General features: G+C 38.5%; 1 protein-coding gene across 2 annotated transcripts in view; it reads right to left on the bottom strand.

The window, feature by feature from the left end:
• Nucleotides 1-5077: 5077 nt before the first annotated feature.
• Nucleotides 5078-27138, bottom strand: part of rnpepl1 (arginyl aminopeptidase like 1) — a 65215-nt gene continuing 43154 nt past the window's right edge. The window contains exons 3-11 of one of the 2 annotated variants that reach the window (XM_059944585.1): nt 26843-26994; nt 24257-24373; nt 22571-22806; nt 18846-18959; nt 17262-17374; nt 13918-13957; nt 10613-10837; nt 9226-9368; nt 5078-8373 (exon numbers count right to left, since the gene is read on the bottom strand). In XM_059944585.1, the coding sequence (XP_059800568.1) occupies nt 8137-8373; nt 9226-9368; nt 10613-10837; nt 13918-13957; nt 17262-17374; nt 18846-18959; nt 22571-22806; nt 24257-24373; nt 26843-26994 (1377 nt within the window). In that variant the 3' untranslated portion in view covers nt 5078-8136. Of the gene's footprint in view, nt 8374-9225; nt 9369-10612; nt 10838-13848; nt 13958-17261; nt 17375-18845; nt 18960-22570; nt 22807-24256; nt 24374-26842; nt 26995-27138 lie in introns of both variants that reach the window. The other variant, XM_059944578.1, reaches the window with a different exon arrangement.

Here is a 27138-nt window from a genome sequence, read left to right on the forward strand (position 1 = left end):
CAGAAGATTCTGATTTTATTTTAAAGGGGTAAAACTGAGAAACAGATTTTGCATGAAAACCATCAACTCTTTGCTTTCTGGGCTCCAGTAGCAACCAGGTAAGCATCATCTTAATTACAAACAACTCTTCCATATCCTCTCTTGAGATACACTTGTACTTGCCTTTAGTTTTAAAACCTTACATGTCTGTGCTCCAAACCTGTCTTCAAGGATATACAAATTTTTAAGTAGTCCGCCACTGGAATTCCCTCTTAAATTTCTCTTTTTCCTTTTCAAACATACAATCTTTTTACCTATTACTATGACTTTTAAAAAAATTGCTTTAATGTCTCTTTATTTGACTTGGTGACAAATCTTCCAGATGATGAGCAACAATCTGCTGTTAGAACTCAGAGGGTTAAACAGTGTCTATGGGAGGAAAGGAACTGTCAATGGTTTGGATCAAAACCCTACTTCAGAACACTGATATCTAGAAATGAGTTTGTGAGGTATCTTTACAAGTTGGGAGTTTTGCATGCATGAAGGTGATGTTATCCACCTAAGCTTTTTTTTAGTACTTTTGTAATGATACAGTATTCTAGTTGTACTGTCTTAAGCTGAGCTCAGAAGTGAAAAGACAAACTCATCTAATTCTGTATAAATTCAAAGTTTGAAGAGGTGAGAAATACTTGCAAGAGTGTGGCTAGGCATAACGCAAATGGCACTATGAATTTGCCGATGATACAACCACTATTAGCAGAATTTCAGATGGTGTCAAAAGGGCACACGGGAATGAGATAGCCAGTTAGGTAAGGAGTGTCGCAGCAACAACCTTGCACTCAATGTCAGCAAGACCAAAAAACTGATAGTGGATTTCAGAAAGGGTAAGATAAGGGAACAAGAACCAATCCTTATCAAGATCAGAAGTGGAGAGAATGAGCAATTTCAAGTTTTCGAGGACCTAACCTGGATGTAACATAAAGAAGGCAAGACAGCGGCTATATTTCATTAGGAGTTTGAGGAGATTTAAGTTGTCAACTAACACACTTGAAATGTGGAGAGCATCCTGACTGGCTGCATCACCATCCGGTATGGGGTGTTGGGGAGAGTTACTGCACAAGATTGAAATAAGTTGCAGAAATTTGCAAAATTAGTCAGCTGTATCATAGCTATCCAAGACATCTTCAAGGAGTAGTGCTTTAGGAGGGCGGCATCCATCTTTAAGGATCCCCACTTGCTCGGACGTGCCCTCTTCATACTGTTACGAACAGGAAGGAAGTACACAAGCCTGAAAGCACACTTTCAGCAAATCAGGAACAGCTTTTTTCCCTCTGTCATCCAATTTCTAAATGGACATTACTTCACTGCTTTTTTATGTTATTTTGCACTACTTATTTCAACTTAACTATTTAAAAACATATATATCAAAGGCATTTCTGAAGGACAATGTCATGATAATCGTTGGGGATTTTAACATGAAAGTGGATTGGGAAAGCCAGTCAAGCACTGGCCCTCAAGAGAGACAATTTGTAGAATGTCTAAGGGACGGCTTTTTAGAACAGCTTGTTGTTGAGCCCACTAGGGGAGTTGCTGTGCTGGATTGGGTGTTGTGCAATGGTTCGGAGGTGATAAGAGAGCTTAAGATAAAGGAACAGATAAGGAACTCTTAGGGAACAGTGATCACAATATCATCAAGTTCAATTTTAAATTTGAGAAGGATAAACTGAATTCCCATGTGTTGGTATTTCAGTGGAATAAAATAAATTACAATTGCATTAGAGGGGGAACTGGACAAAGTTGACTGGAAAGGGACACTAGCAGGAAGGACAGCAGAGCAGCAATGGCTGGAGTTTCTGTGAAAAATGACGGAAGTGCAAGACAGATATGTTCCAAATAAGAAATGTTTGAATGGAAATTCACTGCCATGGCTGACAACTGTGGACAGAGCCAAAGTAAAAGTAAAAGAGAGGGCATACAAGGAAGCCAAAGCTAGTGGCAAGATAGAGGATTGGGAAGCTTTTAAAAACTTGCAGAAGGAAACTAAGGAGGTCATTAGGAAGGAAATGATGAATTATGAAAGGAAGCTGGCAACTAATATCAAAGAAGATATTAAGTATTTTTTAAGTATATAAAGGGTAAAAGAGAGTTGAGGGTAGATATAGGACCAATAGAAAGTGACGCTGGAGATATTGTAATGAGAGACACCGAGATGGCAAAGGAACTGAATGCGTATTTTGCATCAGTCTTCACAGTGGAAGACACCTGCACTATAAATTACAAATGAGAAGGTGCTCGGGAAGCTTAATGGTCCAGATAAATCTCCTGGACCTGATGGAATGCTCTCTCGGGTTCTGAAGGAAGTAGCTGGAAATATTTCAGAGGCATTAACAATGATCTTTCAAGAATCGATAATTTTGCCATTGTATTGGATGACTGGAAAATTGCAAATGTTACTCTGCTATTTAATAAGGGTGGGAAGCAGCAGAAAGGAAACTATAGACCTGTTAGCCTGACATCAGTGGTTGGGAAGTTGTTCGAATCAATTGATAGGGAGGAGATTATGGAGTACCTGGAGGCACATGACAAGTTAGGCCAAAGCCAGCGTGGTTTCCTGAAAGGAAAATTCTGCCTGTTTAAACCACTGCAATTTTTTGAGGAAATTACGAGGGTAGACAAAGGAGATACAGTAGATATGGTGTACTTGGATTTTCAGAAGACTTTTAACAAGGTGCTGCACATGAGGCTGCTTAGCAAGATAAAGGAATTACAGGGAAGTTACTAGCATTGGCTGATCATCAGAAAACAAAAGGTGGGAATAAAGGGATTGTATCCTGGCTGGCTGTTGGTTACCAGTGGAGCTCCCCAGGGGTCAGTGTTGAAACCGCTGTTTTTTTTTACGATGTATGTCAATGATTTGGACTATGGCATTAATGGATTTGTGGCTAAATTTGCTGATGATACAAAGATAAGTGAAGGAGTGGGTAGTGTTGAGGAAAAAGAAAGACTTCAGGGAGGCTTGGATAGTTTATGGGAATGGGCAAAGAAGTGACAAATGAAATACAATGTTGGAAAGTGTATGGTCATGCATTTTGGTGGAAGAAATAAATGAGCAGACTATTATTTAGTTGGGGAGAGAATTCAAAATGCAAAGGGACTTGGGCGTCCTTATGCAAGATAACCTAAAGATTAACCTCCAGGTTGAGTCAGTGGTGAAGAAGGTGACTGCAATGTTGGCATTCATTTCTAGAGGTATAGAATATAAAAGCAGGGATGTGATGTTGAGGCTCTATAAGGCACTCATGAGAACACATTTGGAGTATTGTGTGCAGCTTTGGCCTCCTTATTTTAGAAAGAATATACTGACATTGGAGAGGGTTCAGAGAAGATTCACGAGAATGATTCCAAGAATGAAAGACTTACCGTATGAGGAACGTCTGGCAGTTCTTGGGCTATATTCCCTGGAGTTCAGGAGAATGAGGGAGAATATCATAGAAACATTCCAAACGTTAAAAGGTCTGAACAGATTAGATGTAGCAAAGTTATTTCCCATGGTAGGGGAGTCTAGGACAAGAGAGCACGACTTCAGGATTGAAGGACATCCATTTAGAACTGAGATGCGGAGAAATTACTTTAGTCAGACGGTGGTAAATCTGTGGAATTTGTTGCCATGAACGGCTGTGGAGGTCAAGTCATTGGGTGCATTGAAGGCAGAGATTAGCCAGGGCATCAAAGGGAATGGGGAGAAGGCAGGGGAGTGGGGATGACTGGAAGAATTGGATCAGCCCATGATTGAATGATGGTACACTCAACGGGCTGAATGGCCTACTTCTGCTCCTATATCTTATGGTCTAATATATATATTTACTGTAACTCCATTTCTTTTCTCTATATTTATCATGAATTCACTGTACTGCTGTAGTAAAGTTAACAAATTTCATGACGTATACTGGTGACATTAAATTTGATTCATTGCCAAAACCTATTCTTCGGCCTTGTCTTCAATTCAACAAAACATTGTAACTGTTGACTTCCATTTTCACAAATTTGTGAATTTTCATGTTTTAATAATAGATCAAGCTTCAGTTTAGTAGAACTATGCAACAGACTAAAATTTGTCAAATTGCTTAGATTTTTAATTTTTTTGCCAGTCTTTCTATTTTATTTTTCTATGTAAATTTAAGTAAGTAAGAATAAACAATATTTGATATAGAAAATAAAATAGTTGCAACACTTTTCAGGTACTTATTTCAATCCCATAAATAAATGGTTTGGTAACACAAAGTAAGTTATAAATGAGTTTTCTGTGTCTCAACTGCAACACTGGGTCATGATTTGAAACTACTAAAATTATTCTGGTAATATATTAAATATAATTATTTGGTTAAAGAATTTAAGTGTTGGGTTTAGTAGTACTACACATTAGTTACTGCAGCAATGAAGGCCATGAGGATAATTAATCCAATGACTGGAATTTGATTGCCGTTAAGTTTTCAATAATCTCGAAATCATTTTCAGAAAGTTGAGATGGTGATGGTATCATTGTGCAACTTTGCACAAGGTAACTTTCAATGAATCTTGAAGAAGGGTCTTCGCCCAAACTGTCAACTGTTTATACATGCTGCCTGACCTGCTGAGTTCCTCCAGCATTTTGTGTGTGTTGCTTTGGATTTCCAGCATTTGCAGAATTTCTCAAGTTTACAATAAGAGGCCAGTACAAAGAGGATATTTTTGAAGTATACCCAGTTAACACATGAAAAGAGACAGGGGCGGTCCTCAGTTAATGCCATTATACTGTGGCAGGAAAATAAACTAAAGGAACAAGATGTGCCTTTGGTTACTAGAACTAAATACATACTAAATAATTAGTTGCCCATTGTACTCCCCTCCTGGTATTAAACTGTTATTAAATAATAGAATACATTGATTTTAGGGGAAATACAAAAACACAAACAAAACCTCAACCACTGTAAAAGACTACAGAAGTTTTCCACACAGAGAAACAATTTTTAAACCTTTTCTTTAAATGAAACTTGCAAATCTGTGTAGTGCAAAATGAATAGAACACAAGCGTAAGAAAACACATCCAACTTTCTCCAAGTCCAGAAAGAGTATATACATATATATTGACATAAGCATGTAAAACACAAACAAAAAAATCAATTACTATATTAAATTGTCCAATATACAGAATTTTGACATTTAATGCATACATGTTTATAGTCTCTACTGTTCAGATATAGAGCCCATTGCATAATGTTTCACTTTTTCTGAACTTTCATTTCCAAAACAAGGTAATCCAGTTTAAAAAAAAAACTTAGCTTTGCTTACACAATTAAATCTAACACTAACAAAGTATTTTTTACATATTCCCAAAAATTACTTTTCAAGTACTTAGCTTTAGTTGCAGGCTTTTTCAATGCCTTGGTGAGCAGGTTCAGTCCCAAAAGCTGTTTTATTACTTCGTAGTCAAAACAATCATTTCTCAATTTACACTGTATTACTTCACCTGTGCATAGACAAATATTTGAACCCGTCCTTGTAACATTGTTAAAGCAGGAAGAAGGATCAAACCAATCTGTTCATACATTTAAATACTGTACTGGCATTATCCAATTCACCCAATAAATCAATGGCTACTTTGTTTAATTTTGTCCACATTCATATTTTTCACCAAACCTGCACTTGTAATATATTGGATAATCATCTGCCCTTTCTTATCAAGTGTAAAGTTCAGTTTAAAATATTGCAGACATAAGAGCATTTCAAAATTTTTTAGTTGTTTTATACAAAGACAGTTTCATTAATACAAATACAAAACCGAGTGCTGTAAATTTGAAGTTAGAACAGAAAATGCTGGAAAACCACACCAAGTCAGTGTTACAATATTTTGGGTAGATGTGTTTTTTTTGGATCTTCTAATCCTTTTTTTAAAATTTTTAGTGTAGGTTCATTATCAGTGATTGTTACTTTAAAAAAACGCATAAATCTGAAAACTACATTCTCCACACAAGCTGTTTGGCAAATAGCTTCTTCGGTCTCGGGAAAAAAAATATCTGTGACTCATGACATCTGACACTATGAAAAACACTGCAATTTATAAAAACAAAGCTAAACCATATTTTGTTACTAAGTATTATTTGGGACATAATAAAATAGTTCTGACTTACAAAATATTTTTGTAAACAAATTAATGATATATTTTCTGAGGAAGTGTTTTATTTCATTTTACTAATAAGACTTCTGTTAAAAGGGACAGAAGCTTACGGACCATAAATCAGTTGAATACTGTTGAGAAAGGCACCAGTGGTTGCACTTCCTGAGAAAGGTACAGTCACAAAGTTTTGTGCAAATCTATTACACAGTCGTTGGCCCCTTAACATTTTTTTTGCGTATGCTTTCAAAACACATTTGAACAAAAAGCAGAAAAAAGGTTTAAAAAATCCATCAGATAATTCAATTTTTGATGATGTGCTTCCAGTGTTGGAAAGTTACACATTTCTTCATATCATCTTCACAATTGGATTTTGTTCAATGAACTACCTGCTGATTCCAACATTTCCAAGGCAGAGCACATAGCACATCTTCAAACTGAGAATCAGAAACACTCTATTCAAATTGTAGGACTACAGTCAGGAACAAAAAAAATCAGAAACTAGAGAATAGTCAGGACCACCAAGTTAATGTGGCATTAACCATTACCAACTGCATAATATCCCACCATTGTAGCCTTGAACCACATCTGGGAAGTTTAAATGAGCAGTCAGTGAAGTCAGCAATCAAATTTGAACTCAAATATTATTCCATTGCACCTCAGGTCTGTTTACCAAGAAATTTTGTTGTCTAAAATGGTTATACTTTAAACAGAAATACAATGGAATTGAAAAAAAGAAAAGCACATGGATGGAAGATTAAGTATCTTAAGTCAGCAGTGCAAGAAGCACATTAAAAGGGAAGCTTGTCCTGTGGGTTAAAACTTAAATGATTAATTGAAACACAAGTCATGATGTTCCTTTTTAAAACAGACTATCACCCTGATTGTACTTTTCCTTATAATACATTAACAATCACTAACTTGGATAAAATAAACATGTTCCTTATTCCATCTCAGTTTACAATTCCAAACAACCACAAGTGAACTCTAAGAATTCAGAAGCCACTTACTTTCTCAAAAATACCCCTAGCAATAAATTTTGGAGAAAAAAATATTCTTTAAGAATGTGAAGTGGAAAATACAACAGTAGAAAAGTCGACTAATTTCCATTCATTATCCATTGTAAAGGCAAAGGAAAACTCATCTTAAATTATTTATAGAAAATATGGGAAGAATTTAGATTAAAAAATGTTCTGAAACAACCTAGCTATGAAATCTGTTGTCATTAACTTCACATTGATAACTTTGACTGCATGAGGGCAAGAGTATCTGAAATATGCATAATGAATTTAAAAGCTCAATTTTTACAGACGTAACTTAGAAAACCCAGGAAGAAACAACTTTACAATAACTTAAAGAACCTACAAACTTTGCCTTGAGTAAAATGTTATTGTTAACAAAGCCTGTACTGGCTAAAAACCAAATCAAATTTGCACTATAAAACCCATGTGAATTAAACAAAGTCATACGTTCTACATTGGCAAAAATGAGACTTCACATTCTTTATACAGATGTGTTCATTAGAAATCCTTTCTGGTAATAGATAATAGGCATGGTGCAACCAGCTCAACAGCACCAACCAATACTATTTAAACTTTTATTAAAACCAACCATTTGGCCTCACCTTGTTTCCTGATTACTTCTTTAGCACCAACAGTTCTGTACTGCGTCAACTATTCTGTCAGAGTTGAGGAAATATCTTTTTCTTCCAAGCAGCTCTTCTAGCTAAAGAGTTCAAGTGTTTGGATTAAGAATAATGATCCTCAAACTATGGTTCTAGAATCTACAATTTACATGTGTATCTAACAATACAAGAGTGACAAGGTTTCTACACTGTGGCCAATCTTTCAACAAATATTATTTTTTTGCATGAAACATTTTTGGAATGCTGGCTTAGGCTTCTCCATTCTCTTATGTTATCCAACATATATCCTGTGAAAAATGACTGATTTAGGAAATCACAAATATTTAGTTATATCCATTCTACAAAAGCACGGTTTGATCAGCTACGCAGAGACATTCACATCCCTGAGTGAGATGGGGTTGGTCGTATCTGATGGTTTATCTTCAAGCAGTGTCATAACAGCAGCAGGGTTAGCACTGTGTGCAAAAATCTGTTGGATTGCTCTCCTCAAGTTTACATGCAGTCTGTTCTGTGTCAGGTAAAATGTCTCCATGGCAATAGCCTTCATGGTTCCAGCACACAGATCCTCATATAAAGGACCAGTATACATTCGTGAGGTCTAGAAAAGATGTTACACAAGAAGTTAGTGGGCTCCTTTTTTATCACATTAAATACAAAAAGAAAGACAATACATTTGCATACATTGGGAATAAATTTCAGCTTTTAGTACCAGCAGTTCACAGTATTAACTGAAAACATTAAGTAAGTTTTTTTGTTATCTAGTACTTAATAATTAACCGCTGCTTAAAAAAAAATGAAAAGATTGTTAGGTAGCCCCTGAGGATCTTAAAGGGAAAGAGGAAAGTGGACATACAGAGCAGATTCTGAAGAAAATTTTACAGCAATCTGTAATCTCATTAAACCCAGTGTGTGGGCCACCTAGTTTGACTGGTTTGGACCAGTCAGAGTTGAACAACATAAATATACAAGGCTAGGGGGCAGAAACCATAGAACAACATTGATTGTTGCCCTGGACTAGAGCCAGTAAGGTGACTTGGGTAGGTCAGGTGACCTTGAGCCAATGGGATGGAGACCCATCAGTGCCTTTTATTTGAGACAATAAAGGTTACTTCTCAGTAAATACAAATTCTCCCTGTGCCTCACTGGTCATTATTACAAGTGTTATGGATCCCTACAATACACCCTACAACCTACTGAAATTCAGGTCTAGATTTCATGACCATAAAGTCCTCACTGAATTCCACTTAGTTCAAATATTCTATCTCAAAAGTTCCAAAACTTGAGAACAAATTACTTTGCAGCCTTCCATATTGATGCACATTATCGTCATTGATCTGAATGTAGTTCAAAAGCATTCAAGAACAAAATCTTAAGTAATTTCAATAATTGGTTAATTATTGTATTAGCTTAATCCAAATCAATCGGAAGCTTCAGAAATGATGTCACTTACATGGTTTTCTAAAAATCGTCGTACTTTGTAAAAATCGGGTAAATAGTTATTTCTGACCACAATCTGTAACCACCTAATTCTTACTTCAGCATTCATTGAGTCGAGCAGTGCAGAGTAACTCTTTGATAGCTTCATCATGACTTCTGACAGGGCATAAAAGAGAAAATCTAGGCATTAACCAGAATGATTATCAGGCATTTCATTATATCACTAAGCAATATAAATGGAACAGGCAGACCTTAAGAAAGCAATTCTCTAAACAGGGCTTGGTCACTGTAAGCCTCCAGCTGTAAAGAAACAACTTTTAATGATTACATGGTAATGACTGAATGCAACCAATACCAGTTTAAATTCAGGACTGGCTGACCCTGAATCAAATTTACAGCCAAAACTTCAGCATAATAGTAAAGTCAAAGCAACAGATGTTTTACAAGTAATCCAAACAAAAATTTATGATTTTCATTTTTTGCACTGCTAAAATTCGCAGTTTGCTGCTCAATATCCATACACTGGTGAGAACAGTATCAGCATTATCCAGCTATCCAAAACACACTGGAACAATGAATCAGGATGACTACTTGCGAACAGTTATAATCTTGCCAGTTATAAATCCTACCAGTTAGCCAATCTTTTATCCAGACTAGTATCTTTCCTGTAATACAATGGGCTCCTATCTGGATAAACAGCCTCATATGCTGCACCTTGTCAAAGGTTTCTGAAAGTCCAACTAAACAACATCCACTGACTCTCTGTCCTGCTTGTTATTTCCTCAAAGAATTCCAACAAATTTGTCATAAAAGATTTCCTCTTAAGGAAACTATACTGACTTTGGCTGATTTTGTCATATGCCTCCAAATACCCTGAAACCTCACCCTTAGAAATAGTCTCCAACATCTTTCTAATCACTGAAGTTAGGCTAACTGGCCTATAATTTCCTTTCTTCTGCCTCCCTCCCTTCTGAAAGAGTGGAGTGACATTTCCAGTGGTTAGCAGCAAGGGATAAAATCAAAATTTTAATCCATTATATTGAAGCTTCAAACCTCAGATTAAGCCTTTTCATTGAGATAGCCTATTAAATTGTTAATGCTAATACATGCCATAATTACTGAGCTGGATCTCACAACACAACGGAACTATTTGTTTAACTCTACTTCTTATCAACATATAAATGATTGGGTTTCCTAAATGCACCGAATAAAACTGCTCACAAGCAAATTTTATTTTGTTTTCTCTCCCCCACCCAATCAGCTGAATGCTCTGAACTTGAACTTCCTTATTTCAACCATGACAGATTTGTTTTGCACTAAAGCCATCAACATCTATGTTAAACAAACAAAGCGTACAATAATATAACAACAATAATGAGTTATTCCACTTATTGTCATACCATGAGGCAATGGAGATCTGTCCAGGAGTTTGTCCAACAAATGGACTATTTGGAATGTTTTCCATTTGGATATATCAATGTCTGTAATATGGTTTCCATCAAGACTTTCTGAACTCCAGAGTTGGTACAAAGTTTCCACCGGTTTTATCAAACTGGATCCCTGAGACAAGTCTGGTTCCAACAGTGGTGGCCCAGACGCATTCAGCCAGCGCTCAAACTCTAGTCCTAAAACCAAGGGAGAAAATACACTCCAGTTAAAACTAATATTTGATCAATCAACTTCTTAGTTGAAATCCATGCAATAATTTCTATCTTGATAAAATGGTCAGCAGTAATAAGAGTACAACTTACAGTATTTCAGTAATTTATTGATTTTTTAAAATAGCAAAATATTATGAAAATAAACAAGACTGACCATTGCCAGATTATACTATTTAGTTGCAGAAATTGGTTAGGTAATAATTCTGCTTCAGCAGCAAAGTCTAACCTAGAATTAAAATAGCATTTCTCTTCTACTGTACAAACTAATCTCAGGTAAGTTACTTTCAATAAACTATGAGCAACTAAAAATCTCAGCTGATGTTATTTAAATTTTTTTTTACTTCAGTAACATTTTTGTACAGAGCTTAAATATATATTAATGATGGCTCTAATTGGGAGAGCAGCTTGTTTATCTGTTTATGGTAAAACCTCATACATAAATAGCATGTATGTGCAAATCACTGACTCCTTGTTGGGAATTCAAATTCAAATGGCTGTCCTTTTTGGAAATTATTTTCTGCTGATACAAGTATGAAGCCCTTAGTTTAGCAACAGTACATAGTGCTCAGGAAAGGAAAACTGAATTCTGAAGTGCGAGGTACAAAGAGATTTATAGCATAGGTTGAAACTTGCAGCTTTATCTGCTGCATGTGATTCTCAAGAGTAGATAAGAACTGTAGATTTTCAGTAACCAAGTAGGAGGGAGCAGAGCTTGCTCCTTAGTAGTGCAATGGCTTGCCTAACTTGCCTAAGGGTAGGTTCCAATGTTTCAGTCAAAAGTCTTCCCAGCTAATGTCACAAACCATCATGCATGCACAGCATACTCCAGCTGGGATTCTTACACAAATATGACACTGCAGTAATATGAAAGCAATAATCATATTGAATTTCACGATCTGAGATAGTGCACTAACCCATAAGAAGACTTAAAATATACTGTATAGCAATGTTTAAGTTATGTCACTATTTGCCTTCTACAAAAAAAAACTGGAATACACAAATTGTGCACTCGATGTTATGCTATATTGGTGATGGCACTGAGCAATGACACATAAAGACCCACAGGGCAGAGTCCACAATTTACAGGATGAGCAACTTTTCTGCACTGTATAGTGCTGTAGTGTGTCCAAATTACAGGCAGTTGTCACGAACCCTGTGACCGGGTTAAAGAACCAGCAGAAATGGAAAAACACTTTGGAGTCTAGTATTGCTATAAACTAATAGTGTTTATTAGTAACTACGCGATACAGTACTATAGAATGCAAATATATGAAACAGTTTAGCAATAATATATAGATATATATACAGAAGTGTGGAAATAGGAACCAAAACCAGGCTCTTTCAAACCTAGGGGTAAATGGATAGAGTCCTACGGTAGTGAAGAGTTCAGTTCAGTTCGAGGTAGTTATTTGAGTAATGTTGGCGGGGGGGGAGAGGAGGAAGAGAGACGGAGAGGGGGAGAGAGAGAGATATATATATATGAGAGGTGATGCTGTTGATCTTCCCGTTGTCTTGCGAAGTCCTGTTCTGGTCACCGATTATGACCATATCACATACGACCGTTCTTCAGTGGTGGAACTATCACCCAGGCAAGGGTGGACACACGAATAATTCCCCACCGGTCGCACCTTTTCACACTGCGAGCCCCGATCGATTTCCCCGAATCGATCCTCCGAAAACCCCACCTTCATGTGGGTGCACAAAGCTCATTCAGTGCCCACACTGCCTGTCTCATGGTGTGTCTGTCTGTGTCCCAGCGGACCTGCTTTTTATCTCCACATGCTGGACACCGGCTGTCCATCAACCAGCTCCGCCCTGCTCTTTCTGCAGGAACCTTTACAAGCAGGCAAAGTGTCCTTGGGGAGAAGGTAAACAAGCTGGCAGAAGAAACCATAACATTAATCTTGTCTCTCTCTCTCTCTCATTTGCACTGGATGCCTCCCCCCCCCCCCCCCCCCCCATAGCAGCACAGTTCATAGGATCAACTCTGGACCCCGTTTCAAGCTCGATTTGCCCATGACATAATAAAACAGCTTGCTTTCATGAAAATGCATCAGAAACCTGCTCTACTGGTTGACTATTGTTGCTGATGTCTGAGAAGGTTGGGAAGCATGAGGTTATTGATCCTGAAACTAATGACAGTGCCGTACAATAATAGTGTACTGCTTGCAGCATGCTGTGCATCCATTATATACTCCTTTAAATCTCACCATCTTTGGGCATCACTCATCTAATCATGAAGGAAATTAATAATTATTGTGCTCTGAGCCTGTTAACAGGCTTTTGAAGATCACCTCAGATGCAACTCAACTGCCTGGTGTCCTTCCATGCAGCTGAACAGGTGGATCAAGAGAATTCATTTGGGAGAACCTAGTGAGGCTTATAAAAACTGTTGATAAATAAAGAACACTACTACGAAAAAAGCTCCTGAAAACTTCTAACTGCTAATTCAGTATTATTATCACAAGAGATCAAAGCAGAGGTCAATGCTAATGTGAGGCACATTGGCTTGTGTATCATTAAACACAAGTGATTCTGCAGAAGCTGGAAATACAGAGTAACACATACAAATTGCTGGAGGAACACAGGAGGTCAGGCAGCATCTGTGGAAATGAATAAACTGTCTACGTTTCGAGATGAGAGTCTTCATCAGGTCTGGAAAGGAAGGGTGAGGTAGCCAGAATAAGAAGGTGGGGTTAGGGAGGGAGTTCAAGCTGAAAGGTGACAGTGGAAACCAGGTTGGTGGAGGGGGGAGATGCAGTAAGAAGCTGAGAGATGATAGGTGGAAAGGGTAAAGGGCTGGAAAAGAAGGAATCTGATAGGACAGGATCGTGGGAGGTTTCTCTCATGTTCCACTCTCCTCTCCAATGTTACATGGTAGGTTCTGTGCAATCGAATGCAATCAAACATTGTTCACAGTTACTCAGAATAGTCTGAAGGATACTTAGAAAATTCTGTTCAAACATCTCACCAACCTTCCTTGCTGTCTACACATTTCTCCCTCAGCTCAGGAAAAAAGCCCAAGAAAAACTCCAGTAAATCACCTGCAACCACGCTTGTAAACTTGAACTTCTCCACGTAAGCCTAAGAAGGAAGTCATTAACATTAGCAAACTGAATTTTAAGTTAATTATTTGTACTTCATAGTAACTAATTATGTTTTTAGGGTCCGTTAGTGTGAGTGCGAACATACCACGTTCCCCATTAAACCAAGGCTCTAAACCGCAGGATGAACTTCATGAATTTAGTTCTGAGTTGCAAGAGGGACAAAAATGGCAGAAAAGATTTACTTTCAATAAATTAATTTACAAAAATCAGAAGACGTATTCATTTCTGGGAAAGAACAGTGGGTTTCAGCTTGAATTACCATTTTTTTAAAAAACAGAAATAGTCATAGAGAAGTACACCATAGAAACAGACCCTTTGGCTCATCTAGTCCATGCCAAAAACCAATTGAAATGGCCTGCTCCCAACAACAAGAACATAGCCCTCCATATTCCTAAGTTCCCCCTCATGTTCCCCTTAAACTTTTCACCTTTCACTCTTAACCCATGGCCTCTGGAAAAAGAGGCTTACCCTACCACCCTACATCAGTGGAAAAAGCCTGCTTGCATTTACCCTATCTATTAATATAATATATTAATATTATTCAATATTTGTATACCTCTATCAAATCTCCTCTCAATCTTCTACATTCTAAAGAATACAGTCTTAATCTATTCAATCTATCATTAATATAGGTTTTCCTGACCTGGCAGCATACTTGTAGATTTTCTCTGCACTCTTTCAACCTTGTTTACATCTTTCCTGTAGATAGGTGACTAAAACTGTACACAATACACCAATGTCTTATACAACATCAACATCCCATCATCTGTACTCAATAGATTGATTTATGAAGGCCAATGTGCCAAATATTCTTTGCGACCCTATCTACCTGTGATGCCACTTTCAATGAATTATGGACCTATATTCCCAGATCCCTTTGTTCTACCACACTCATCAGTGCCCTACCATTCACTGTGTAAGACCTACCTTGGTTGGTCCTACCAAAGTGCAAAACCTTGCACCTGTCTGCATTAAGTTCCATCTGCCATTTTCAGCCCATTTTTCCCGTTGATGCAGATCCTTCTGCAATCCACGATAGCCTTCCTTACTGTCCACTACACCCCCAATCCTGGAGTCATCCACAAATCTGCTGATTCAATTAACCACATTTTCAACCAGATCATTGATTTAGATGACAAACAACAAAGGACCCAACACCGATCCCTGAGGCACACCACTAGTCACAGGCCTCTATCATCACTCTCTGGCTTCTCCCACAAAGCCAATGTCTAATCCAATTTACTGCCTCATCCTGAATGAACAATCTTGACCAGCCTCCCACATGGGACCTTGTCAAGTGACTCACTAAAATCCATGTAGTCAATATCCACTGCCTTGCCTTTATCCACTTTCCTAGTAACTTCCTCAAAAAACTCTATGTTTGGTTAGACATGACTTGCCATACACAAAGCCATGCTGACTATCCATAATCAGTCCATGTCAATCCAAAAACTTAAATATCCAGTCCTTTGGAATATCTTCCAATAACTTTCCCACAACTGATGTCAGACTCACTAACTTAAAATTTCCTGGTTTCTGTTTAGAGCCTCTTTTAAACAGTGGAACAGTGACTATCCTCCAGTCCTCTGGTACCTCTCCTGTCACTAAGGCTGCTTTAAATATCTCTGCTAGGGCCCCGGTACTTGCCTCCTGTAGCATCCAAGGGAACACTTTGTCAAGCCCAGACAATTTATCCACCCTGATTTGCCTCAGGATAGCAAATACCTCCTCCTCTGTAATCTATACAGGGTCCATGAAGTTGATGCTGCTTTGCCTCAACTCTATAGACTCTGTATCCATTTCCCCAGTAAATACAGATGCAAAGAATGTATTTAAGATCTCCCATATCTATTTTGGCTCGACACATAGATTACTATCCTGGTCTTCCAGGAAGCTAATTTTGTCCCTAGCAATCTTTTTGCTCTTAACATACCTGTAGAAGCCCTTGGGATTCCCCTTCACCTTGTCTGTCAGAGCAACTTCATACCTTCTTTTAGCTCTCCTGATTTTTTACTTAACTGTTCTCTGACATTTCTTATACTCCATTAAGTACCTCATTTGTTCCTACTCGCCTGTATCTACTATGTATCCCCTTTTCTTTCTTAACCAGGGCCTCAATATCTCTTGAAAATCAAAGTTCCCTATACTTGTTATCTTTACCTTTTGTTCTCAAAGGTACATGCAAGCTTTACATAGTCAAAATTTCATTTCTGAAGGCTTCCCACTTACCACATTATACCTTTACTGGAAACAGCCTGTCCCAGTCCACACTTGCCAGATCATTTCTGATGCCTTCAAAATTGGCCTTTCTCCAATTTAAAATCTCAACCTGTGAACCAGACCTATCTCTTTGCATATTTGCTTTGAAACTAATGGCATTGTGGTCACTGGATGCAAGGAGTTCCCCTACACAAACTTCTGTCACCTGCCATGTCTCATTCCCTAGTAGTACATCCAGTATCGCAAGCTCTCTGATTGGGACTTCTCTGTCCCAAGGAAGAAAACTTTCATGAACCCATTTGGCAAATTCTATCCCCATCTAGCTTTTCTACAGTACAGGATTCTCAACCAGTATGTGGAAAGTTAAAATGACCTACAATAACAACATTAAGCTTCTTGCAACAGTCTGCAATCTCTTTACAAATTTGTTCCTCTAAATCCCCAGGACTGTTGGGTAGTCTGCAATATAGCCCCATTAACATGGTCATACCTTTATTTCAATCATGCTATTAAATCATGTCTGAAGCACATTTTTCCTTAATGATTATTACTAATAATTAAGACTTTTGACTGCACTCTAGTTCATTACTGTAATGTGGGGATGAGATTTGTGTAGAAAAAGCTGAGTCTGGGAGCTGGACAGAAGTCAAGCCATAGATGAATGCCAGAAACTCCAAAAGTGGGAGTAGTCTAGCCCACTGAGGTCAGATACAGCTGATTCCACAGTATTAAAATTTAGGTGAAACTAAAACAAAAGATAATATAACAGTAACAGTGCTTCTTTTGTGGGAGGGATTGCCCTCAGCAGCTCAATTTCCTGAAGGGTTCCACTTCTCAGTAAGGTCACGGAATAAAGCGGTCCATATAAATCATACACCTGTGCATATAAAATGCATCTCTGAATCAAGGATTATGACATTCCATTGGACAATGCAGTTTTCTGTTAATATTGCAGTGTTTGATGTAAATGAGATGATGCAGTTGCTAACATGTTTTAATTTAATTAACATAAAGTAGGCTTTAAAAGTAAAATTTAAGATTAAACAAGTTGCTTAACTTACTCTAAGGAAAGAATCAAAGCACTTTGTATCACCACAGAGCTGTGACAGGTAGTATACAAAGCAAAATCCCTTTTCATAGGTGAAGAGATTCATCAGACTGCTGGGATTGACTCCTGTATGGGTATATGGAAGAAATATTACATGTACCCATCTTTGATCACCAAAACATTTTACAAGTAATTGTCTTTGACTTATTTTGGTCTAATGACTCCATTTCCTTCACACTGCATGCTAATTCACAGAAGCTTTCTGCACTCGGTTATATAACAAACTGATCCACAATTCCACCTGCTTTAATTCAGGTTACAAACTTCAGCTTACAGCAGTAGTAACACTAACCTGTCATAATAAAATCAAAAAATAAATCCAAGCATTATGAGGAAATTCCACCTGATCAAGGATTAAAATCTACTGAAGATTTCATCCACAACTATTCAAGCTTTCAACTGGGAGTAAAGGAGATGAGAGTTAAGCATTCGGATGACAACCTATCTATACAGTTGGTGCTGCTTTATCATGATGGAGATGCTATTCATCTCCTCCAGCACGTTGGTCTGTCCTTCCAGCTAATCAAAAATCTTTTATGAGGAACTTGTGGTATTGTTCCAGGATTTTCAGGCACCTATTGTAGGTGGTCCATTACTCAGTTCCATACAATAATGTAGGAAGGACAAATCAACACGTACAAAAGCTGATTGAACTCAGCAGGTCGGGAATCATCTGTTGAAATGAGCAGTCAACAGATGCTGCCCGACCTGCTGAGTTCATCCAGCTTTTGTACATGTTGATTTGACCACAGCATCTGCAGTGTACTTTGTGTTTAATGTAGGAAGGACGACTGCTCTATAGACCAAAAGTTTTGTTTGAACCTGTAGGTCACAGTCTTCAAAGACTCTTTTCCTTAGTCTTGCATAGGCTCCACCAGCCCTACACAGGTGGTCATTAACCTCTGAGGCAATGTCATCCTTTGAGGAGAGGATGCTGCCTGTTGAAGGAAGGTCAGTGAGCCCCTAGTGGGCAAACAAAATGCTTCAAAGATGACGTCAAAATCAGCCTGAAGGAATTCAACATTACATTTAAAAACTGGGAAGACATTGCACTCAAGACACACCTGAAGAAAATCTGTCCAAGAGGGAGCTACATTGAGAGCAACCTCCACTGTGGCAGAGAACAAGTGGCACCTGCAAACTGAGAGACTGATCAATCAAAAACCCAGTCACTAACCACTGCCGCCACTTACTCTTGCTCATACTGCACCAGAATCCTGGATCGGCCTCAACGGCTACCTGCGGACCCACCAATAGACAACCCCTTAGGAGAACATCATACTCAGCTCGAGAGATTTCACTACTACTATTCAAGTCTAAAGAATCTACCAAGCAAATTTATTACATAATATAATCTATCATTATTCACAATACCTAGACTGAAAGTGCCATATCATACTTCACAGAAACTGGCAAATACTAGAGAACTTCTGTGGAAAAAAAAATCAGTTATACTTTGATATCAAAGAGAGGATTTAGTTTACTTAGTCAATGGAGCAGATTTCATTTCAGTTGCAAAGAGAGGTAACATGGATACCTGGCTCAAACTTCACTTGTAGCCTGCTGACCGGACTCTCATCTCCAAGCAGTTTCAGCTGACGATGTAGTGCTTCTAGTCGGAAAGTGGTTTCAAGACAAGTAAAAGCAGCCCCTGAAAGTAAAACAAAACAGTATTATTTTCTCTACCTAAAAAATAGCTGTTTTCTTGGTGCTAAAATTTGAATTCTCTGCACCTGGCATCATTCTTTTGAATGGGTGGACAGAGCTAGAGCCCATCCTTGCATTGTGCCACTTGGAGACAGACATTGGCTAACCACTTGTCTTTTAAATGTCAGTCTATAGGACAGTACACACTCACATTTTGACATGAATTACAGCTTGGACTAGTGTATGAAATGCGTGTGAACGAAGAGTGCCCCTACCAGTACAGATAAATGGCTTATTCGTTAACAGTGCTCTGTGTCAAAAAGCATAACATTTCAATTTCCTTTGTATTTAAAAGGAAATCATCTTTGAAGCAGAAAATGAAGGTAATCATGTTTATCTTGGAAACAAAATGTTGTGAATTTTAAATCTCAGAAAAACATGAAGGCGCTGCTTCATAATGCAACACTTTCAATAAGAGCATCTGCCATTGTGTTCCTTGCCAGCCTGCTACAAAGATGCCCAAATCTCATGCTGTTAAAATATCCAATCTTTCACCAAACAAAACCACACAAGCGTCATTTAAAGCAGGCCAAGTTTTTAATCAACATTTCCTCCACATAAAGTGCAAAGTAAAAGATAAATAACAAATTCATCTTTAGCTGTCAGCATTTCCAGCATTCCTTAAGGCTCCATAAATAGTTCTACCATAACAACAATCAGAAACAAACACCAGTTGGGCATCTATCCACTTGGGATTTGTGATAAAACTAGAACATGTAAGTGTGCCAGTATCTGCGCATTTATGGACAGTGGCTTTAAACGAGTCACATCACATACCAGTCATATCACTATTTATTCCTTTTGGCTGAGTTGTCAATCATACTGGAATAAAGTGCCTGAAGCACTGCCAGATGCTTAAAGTAAATATTGCAGTTGATTTAAAGGGACCAGCTATTTCTGAAGGATCTACAGTGAATATATCTCTCAGTTGATGTGGAATCATTTAAAGTTTATCACTAACAACAACTGATTTTGTTTTTATTTTCTTTTAAAGAACAGAGTTTTCATTGGAATAGCCCTGTATCTTGATGAAATAACAGCATTTGGACGATCAGTGGATGATGTGTTGGATAGTGGAGCAGTTCCAAAAGCTTAATGCTGGTATTTTCCATGTTAAAATGGCTCAATTTTGCTCCTATTTTCTATGAGGAAGGCAAGATTCATTCTGACATTTTATCAGCTTCTGAGAAGTTGTAAGTAGGCCCAATATCCCATCAGCATTTCAATTCTGTATGCCAATGTTTGAAGATATTTTAAGGCAATGAATCCATCTGGAATGGTCTTCATTGTGGTGTTGCAGAATCTCCAGGACTGTAGTGCTGAACTGCCTGTTCTACTTATATAAGGGGAGCACAGCCAGTAGAGCCTCTGCCTCACAGTTCCAGACACCAGTGGCCACTTTCTGTGTGTAAGTTGCACAGCCTCCCTGTGATCACAGCAGTTTCCTATGGACTATCCACTTTCCTCACACACCAATGGTACACGTAATAGGAAGTTAACTGGCTGCTGTAAATTGCTCTACGTTGTGGGTGAATGGTGGAACCTGGGGGATGGGATGGGAATGTGGGGAGAATGATACAGAGGGTCAGTGTAGATGGGTGGATGATGATCAGGGTGAACTCATTGTGCCAAAACTTCATACGACTTCAGCAGTGTACACAAATAGTGTTTATGGTATTTCATTCAAGTGGACTACAGAAGTACTGACACGCTGGCCGGGTTAAATAGACACAATTATAACATCAGTGAAACCCTGGCAGTCCCAGCTCCAAATGGCTGGGGACCAGAAGAGAGCCACCTTAACGACAGCAATATGAGCATTTGTGGATGGAGAACAAACTTCCATCAAACTTCAGATCAGCTAACTCTCCCATGCAGTAACAGTGCAGAGAAGCCCAATTTATTGGAAATCAGTAAGTGCAGATGCTAGAAATACTCTGTTAGCTCTGTTCCTCCTCTCACAGATGCAGTCTATCCTGAAGTTCAACTGCCACCCCCTTCACCACTCCCATTTCCCTCTCTCACCTCATCTCCTCACTTGCCCATCACCTCTCTCTGATGCTTCTCCCTCTTCCCTTTCCTCCATGGTCTTCCACCCTCTCCAATCAGATCCCCCCCTCCCTTCTCCAGCCCTTTATCTCTTTCACCTATCACCTACCACATTGTACTTCTTTCTCCCCTCCGCCCACCTTCTTCCTCTGATGGCTCATCTGTTTTTCAGATGCTGATGAAGGGTCTTGGCCCGAAACGACGACTATTTACTCCTTCGCATAGGTGATGTCTGGCCTGCTGAGTTCCTCCAGCATTTTGTGTGTGTTACCATCAAACATCCAATGTGCAGAGAGAACGAAAAACACATTGCGCAAGCAATAAGATAAGCAAACAGCATGCAGAGCTGAAGTTTTATGAGGGACACGAAGCCAGGCTTCACTGCAGCCGGAGCGGGCCACAGCCTCAGTTCAGCACGGAGCCGAGTAAATGTCGCCAAGCAGCGAGCAGAACTGGCCCATCACTCGCTTCCAGTCCCAACACCCTGACCTTTTCACTCTGGCTTGGCGCTTAAATCGTTCCAACATCGGGCTGTTCCTCACTCTTGAGCTGCTCTGAGGCCTAGACCCCATCGCCATGATTCGTCCCATACCCGACCTTTCCAATTCAGCTCGACGCTTTGTTTGATCGAACATCGGGACCTTTCTTGCTCTCGGGGACACCTCGACACTGCTTCAAGCCTGCTTCCGCTTGCCTCTCCATTGTTAGGGATGATTGTTACAAATAAAGTGTTATTAATAAGGTATTCAGTACTTTGCTTTGCTTTGTTTGCCACTGATAAGTAGTCGCTGGGCTTCACCAGTGCCACCTAAATGGGAAGCATTTCTAGCACTTTATGTTTTTGTCCCAATTTATTGGATGGAATTATTCCTGCATTTAACCTGCTCGCATATCATTGCAGATATTGATGTAAGCAAGAATCTGTAAGATCAATCTTTTAAAAGCAGGACCCTCAAGTTTTAAAGCGAAGACATTTTGTCCAGAGGAGATGCATAGTGTGATGCATAAAACATGTAAGCAGAAGGAATGGCAGTGGCTTTAAATGTGTAGCATAACATGTCCAATTCTGTTATATTCTTCTAGATGTACTAGATAAAACCATTAAACTGTCTGAAGTCTCGAAGTGCCTTTAATGGGATCAATCCTTATCCTAATTACTTCCTTTCAGACTGTTGTTCCGCAGTTATTGGTTTAGTACCACTTGCACTATCGCTGGCAATCTAGAACCTAGGACTTCAGTAATTCAAAAGGTTTCCAGTGGCTCAGAAATTAATGAACAATGGGTATTAACAATACATTCCTCTCCAAATGCTTCCTTTCCGAAAAGTTTCTCCCAAGAACAATGTCTATATTTCACCTACTTACTCTAAAAGTATGGATAATAAGGCCTTAGAAATTAACTTTCACTTAATATTTTCTGCATATTATACCTTACTGGGAATTTCTATATGAAAAATCATAGCTCATGACATCAGAAAAACTTGCACAATAGAATTATGTTCTCACCATAAGTTTCTGTGGTAATGCGACGTTGTGCATATGTTGCCAGGCCTTCGCTCAGCCACATTTCTTCCCAAGTAGCATTGGTAACTGCATTTCCAAACCAACTATGTGCAATCTCATGGATAACATCAATAATGAGAAATTCATCACTTTCCAATATACAGGAAATAATGAACGTCAAACAGGGATTTTCCATTGCAACAATTGGAAAAGAGGGTGGAAGGAATACAACGTCATACCTGAAGGAAAAACACATAGACACATTTTACAAAAGTTATTTTCTTACAAACTTTCAATGAGGCCACAAAAACCAATAAACTTCAAATATGGTTAGATTTAGACAGATTAATTCTATTTGATTACATCTAATTAAACATATGGTTGCTCCACCACTGTGCTAAAGAACAAAAGGAAATCAAGCTGACTTCCATCTCCTAATAATTATCCAGTGATTCTTACTTATAAAACACATGGGTGAATGCCAAGGACAAAATGCAATTCTATCTTCTGGTGCCTCAATGGTTAAATATCCTGCATTTGTTAAACCACATAGTTTGGGTTCCCAAATGCTGGGTTACTACATGGATATGCAACTGAAGGCTTGTTAGGCAACTTTTGCATCATACCAAGCATAAAAAAAATTGAATTTCCAAGCAGGAGGAAATCTAATACCATTTGGACAGTAAACAACCTATTCTGTTAGGCCAGAAAAACTTAAATATTAATTCATGTTTGAGTTTTATTTTAGTTTTAAGATGCAATACATTTATTATGCACAGGAAAAATGGGAGAGGACTTGTCCAAGGAAGCCCTGGTTCTACTTGAACAGGAGCTGCCTAGATTTTGTCACTATTTCTTGGTGCCTCCTGATACTGGACACCAGGAGTTTGCTGTGCTGGAGAAGCATCTCAGTGAGACTCCTCAGCACTGACACTCGTAAATCTGCTATCAGATCACGAGCAAAGAAAGAGAAGAATAAGGTGAAGCAATAAACAATCTGCTGGAAGAACTCGGTCCGTCAAGCAAGCAACATCTGTAGGACGAAAGGAGTTATTGACATTTCAAGTCCAAACTCTGAATCAGCACAGGTTCCTCCTGTGGATCATTTTGTCTCCAAAAATAACCTGATAAATCTTAAACAATTGCTGTGTTTATTGTCTTCAATTATTTAAGGTACATATAATTGTTTAGATTTAGTTTTTTAAAATATTATTTCTTAATAGTTTTTCAATGTTTCAGAAATGTTAAAATGTACAAAATATTGACTGTTTTGATAACAGAAGCTTTCAGAAAAGTTTTATGGGATGTTTTAATCCAACCACATCTCCCATTGTGATTTTCAAAGTTGTTCTGACACACAGGGTCTTGTCACTCAGCTCCAGCACAATCCAGCCAACGAGGTCACCCTTTCCAACCTCGTTGTTCTGTTAGAGGAGATGAAAGGTGCATGTAAGGCACAGACAACAGGCCATTCTCAGAAATACTCAGACTATTGGTGTTCTTCTTTGCAGAAAGTGCTACATCTGCTTTCCACACCACCATCCTGAATAGATGGAACACCACTACAGTATTCCTAGTAAAATAAGGTTGAAATCACAGAATTGGTGAGATACCAATTTCCATTACGCTGCAACTGTATTATGGGCAAAATTTCAAGATGTGAAAATGCTACTTAGTTTCCTTTATTACCTTTCCCACATATAAGGTCCGAAGAGATTCTCTGCAGCACTCAGCCATCGCTCCACTGTACCGTTGAGTTTTGCAGTTGCAACCTTTAATAAACAAGGTTCAGCCCAAACTCTGCTTCTGTATGCATATTCAAATACATGATTTAGGAATATAAAAACCTGAATAATCAACAAAAACTATGCATTTCTTTAATGAATTAATGCACAAACCAAATAGGTAATGAAGGTTCCTAAACTAATTCACAAACATCATACTTAAATCTCAGATGACTTGCAGTTTCTTAGGAATTTACAAAAAAAAAATCAGCTGATGCAACCTACACGGAGATGAACTCTTATAGACTGGTGGGGCATTCACGCAATACTGTCAGTCTGGCTCCGTTGGGAATACTCAGGTAGTTTTGGCTCAAGACCTAGTTCTGCTTTTGAGCTCATAATTGGGCTAATAATACAATGCAACATACTTTGAGCTACAGTACATAATACCAATATACTATCAAATCTCTCGATGATATAAATCAGCATTAAACTCAAGCTGACTGAAGCTCATGTTAGAAGCCTAAGCACAAATGGCAAGGTCTGAGGAATGTGGTTACCGTAAGGCAGGTACAGCAATAGGCAGGTGTTCTAGTAACAGGTTGGGGAGAGTTATTTGAGTAGTGATTAGTACATTACTCTGAGGAAGCTCAGATTGGTTCCAACTCAGGCTGAGAATTAGAAAAAGCATTTGGCAGTGGTGGCTGTGATCTTAGGTTGAGTTGGAGGAGCTCCCTTGTGAGATCAAGGTTTTAATACTGAAGATCTCTGTTGGGCCTGGATGCTGGAGATCTTGAGACTAGTGTCATTTTTAAAAATACTCAAAGATATTGGCATTTCACAAAGATAGCCAGCACCTGTTGCACTGGGGAAATCTACTATTGCAACAAGAATGTCCTTCTTGAGCTCTGGCCCAATGTGTCAGCTGGCACACATCCAGCTGAAATTGTCTAAAGTCGCTACCTCAGAAAAGGACACAAACTTAATCTTTGTTAACTAAATGCTAGTGTGGTTTTCCCTAACCAAAACCTACAGAGTTTTACTGAAATCACAGAATGCATCATAACAATCTTTCTCTCCTGCAGCACAAACTCAGGGTATAGATATTCATCAGGTTGCTTTGATAATGCTGAATCAGTGATGCCAAGATTATAAGGAACTGCAGAGAGTTGTGGACACTCCTCAGCACATCTTGGAAACTTGCTCCCCCCTATGGACTCTGCCTACACTTTACACTGCATTCATAAATCAATCAAAATAATCAAAGGCACCACCCACCACAGACACACTCTTCTGCGCACCACCCGCCCTGCCCCCCCATGGCAGAAGATACAAAAGCCTGAAAGCACAGACCACCAAGTTCAAGAACAGCTTCTCTCCTGCTGTTATAACTCTATTGGATAGTCTCCTCGTAAAATGAGATAGACCTGCCCTCACAATCTACCTTGTTATAACCTTGCAGCTTATTATCTGGCTGCAATTCACTTTTTATTAATAAACAAGAGGAAATCTGCAGATGCTGGAAATCCAAGCAACACACACAAAATGCTGAAGGAACTCAACAGGCCAAGCAGCATCTATGGAAAGGAGTAAACAGTTGACATTTTAAGCTGAGACCCTTCATCAGGACTCATCTGTCCTGAAATTCTCAGCCTGAAACGTCAAGTGCTGCCTCTTTTTATTACTGTTTTCTATTATTACATTCAATTATTGTTTTCCTTTCTACTACAAGGACATTGCCTGGACTTAAGGACCTAAATTATAGGGAAAGTTTGAATAGGTTAGGACTTTTTTACCCTGGAGCGTAAGAGAATGAAGTGAGATTTGATAGCAGTATATAAAATTATGAAGGGCATGGATAGGATAAATATCAGGAGTTTTTTCCACTGCGGTAGGGTGAGTAGATTTAAATGTCATAGGTTAAGAGCGAATAGTGAAATATTTATGGTGGGCACAAGGAGGAACTTCTTCACTCAGCATGTGGTGCAAGTGTGGAACAAGCTGCCTCTCAAAGTGGTGCATGCAGGTTTAATTGCAACATTTAAGGTAAGCTTGGATAAGTACATGGATGGAAGGGGTATAGGTAGATGGGACTGGACGGAATAACAGTTCCACATGGATTAGATGGGCCAAAGGGCTCATTTCTGTGCTGTAATCCTCTGTGATTAACTCAAAGCAGTGTTTTAATGAAATGTTCTGGATAGATGTTATGCAAAGCAAACCCTTTACCATACCTCAGTACATGTGACAGTGATAAACTAATTTACTAATTTAGTAGTAGTAGATAGATGAGATACTATTTTAAAAACATGGATTTTACATCACTGCATGCAGCTATCAGGAGATTAAGTAAACATATTGGAAACTTCCAGTGTAAAGCAACACACCACCATAGATAAATGCACTTTGATTCAACAAATCTAGAGGTTTCAAGTTTGTGAGTTTTGATTGGGGTAGAGAAGGTTAAGGAGATTAGATTTAAATCAATGGATAATTAATTACAAATAGAGTATGAAAATCAATTTTGAGTCTTAAAATGACAATCACTTACCGCGGACCAATATCTGCAGAAATCAGATCTCCAGCTACCAAGGCCAATAGGTAAGCAGGAACTGGATATTCCATTTGGAATCGATATATGTTCTCTTGCTCATCAAATGTGCTCCTCGTTGCACTCATTAGTACTTTGATACCAGGTGGAACCTAAGGAACAAAACAGAATTAAAAAGAACTTTATTTCCTCTGGCACAATCTGTTTCATATAATCAGGGGCCTAGACTAAGTATTTAACATCATGGATGACCAGCATAAACTGCAGAAACAAAAAATTCATTCTCCAAAGTCAAC

The sequence above is a fragment of the Hypanus sabinus genome, chromosome 2, assembly GCF_030144855.1.
Source record: "Hypanus sabinus isolate sHypSab1 chromosome 2, sHypSab1.hap1, whole genome shotgun sequence".
Taxonomy (NCBI): Eukaryota; Metazoa; Chordata; class Chondrichthyes; order Myliobatiformes; family Dasyatidae; genus Hypanus; species Hypanus sabinus.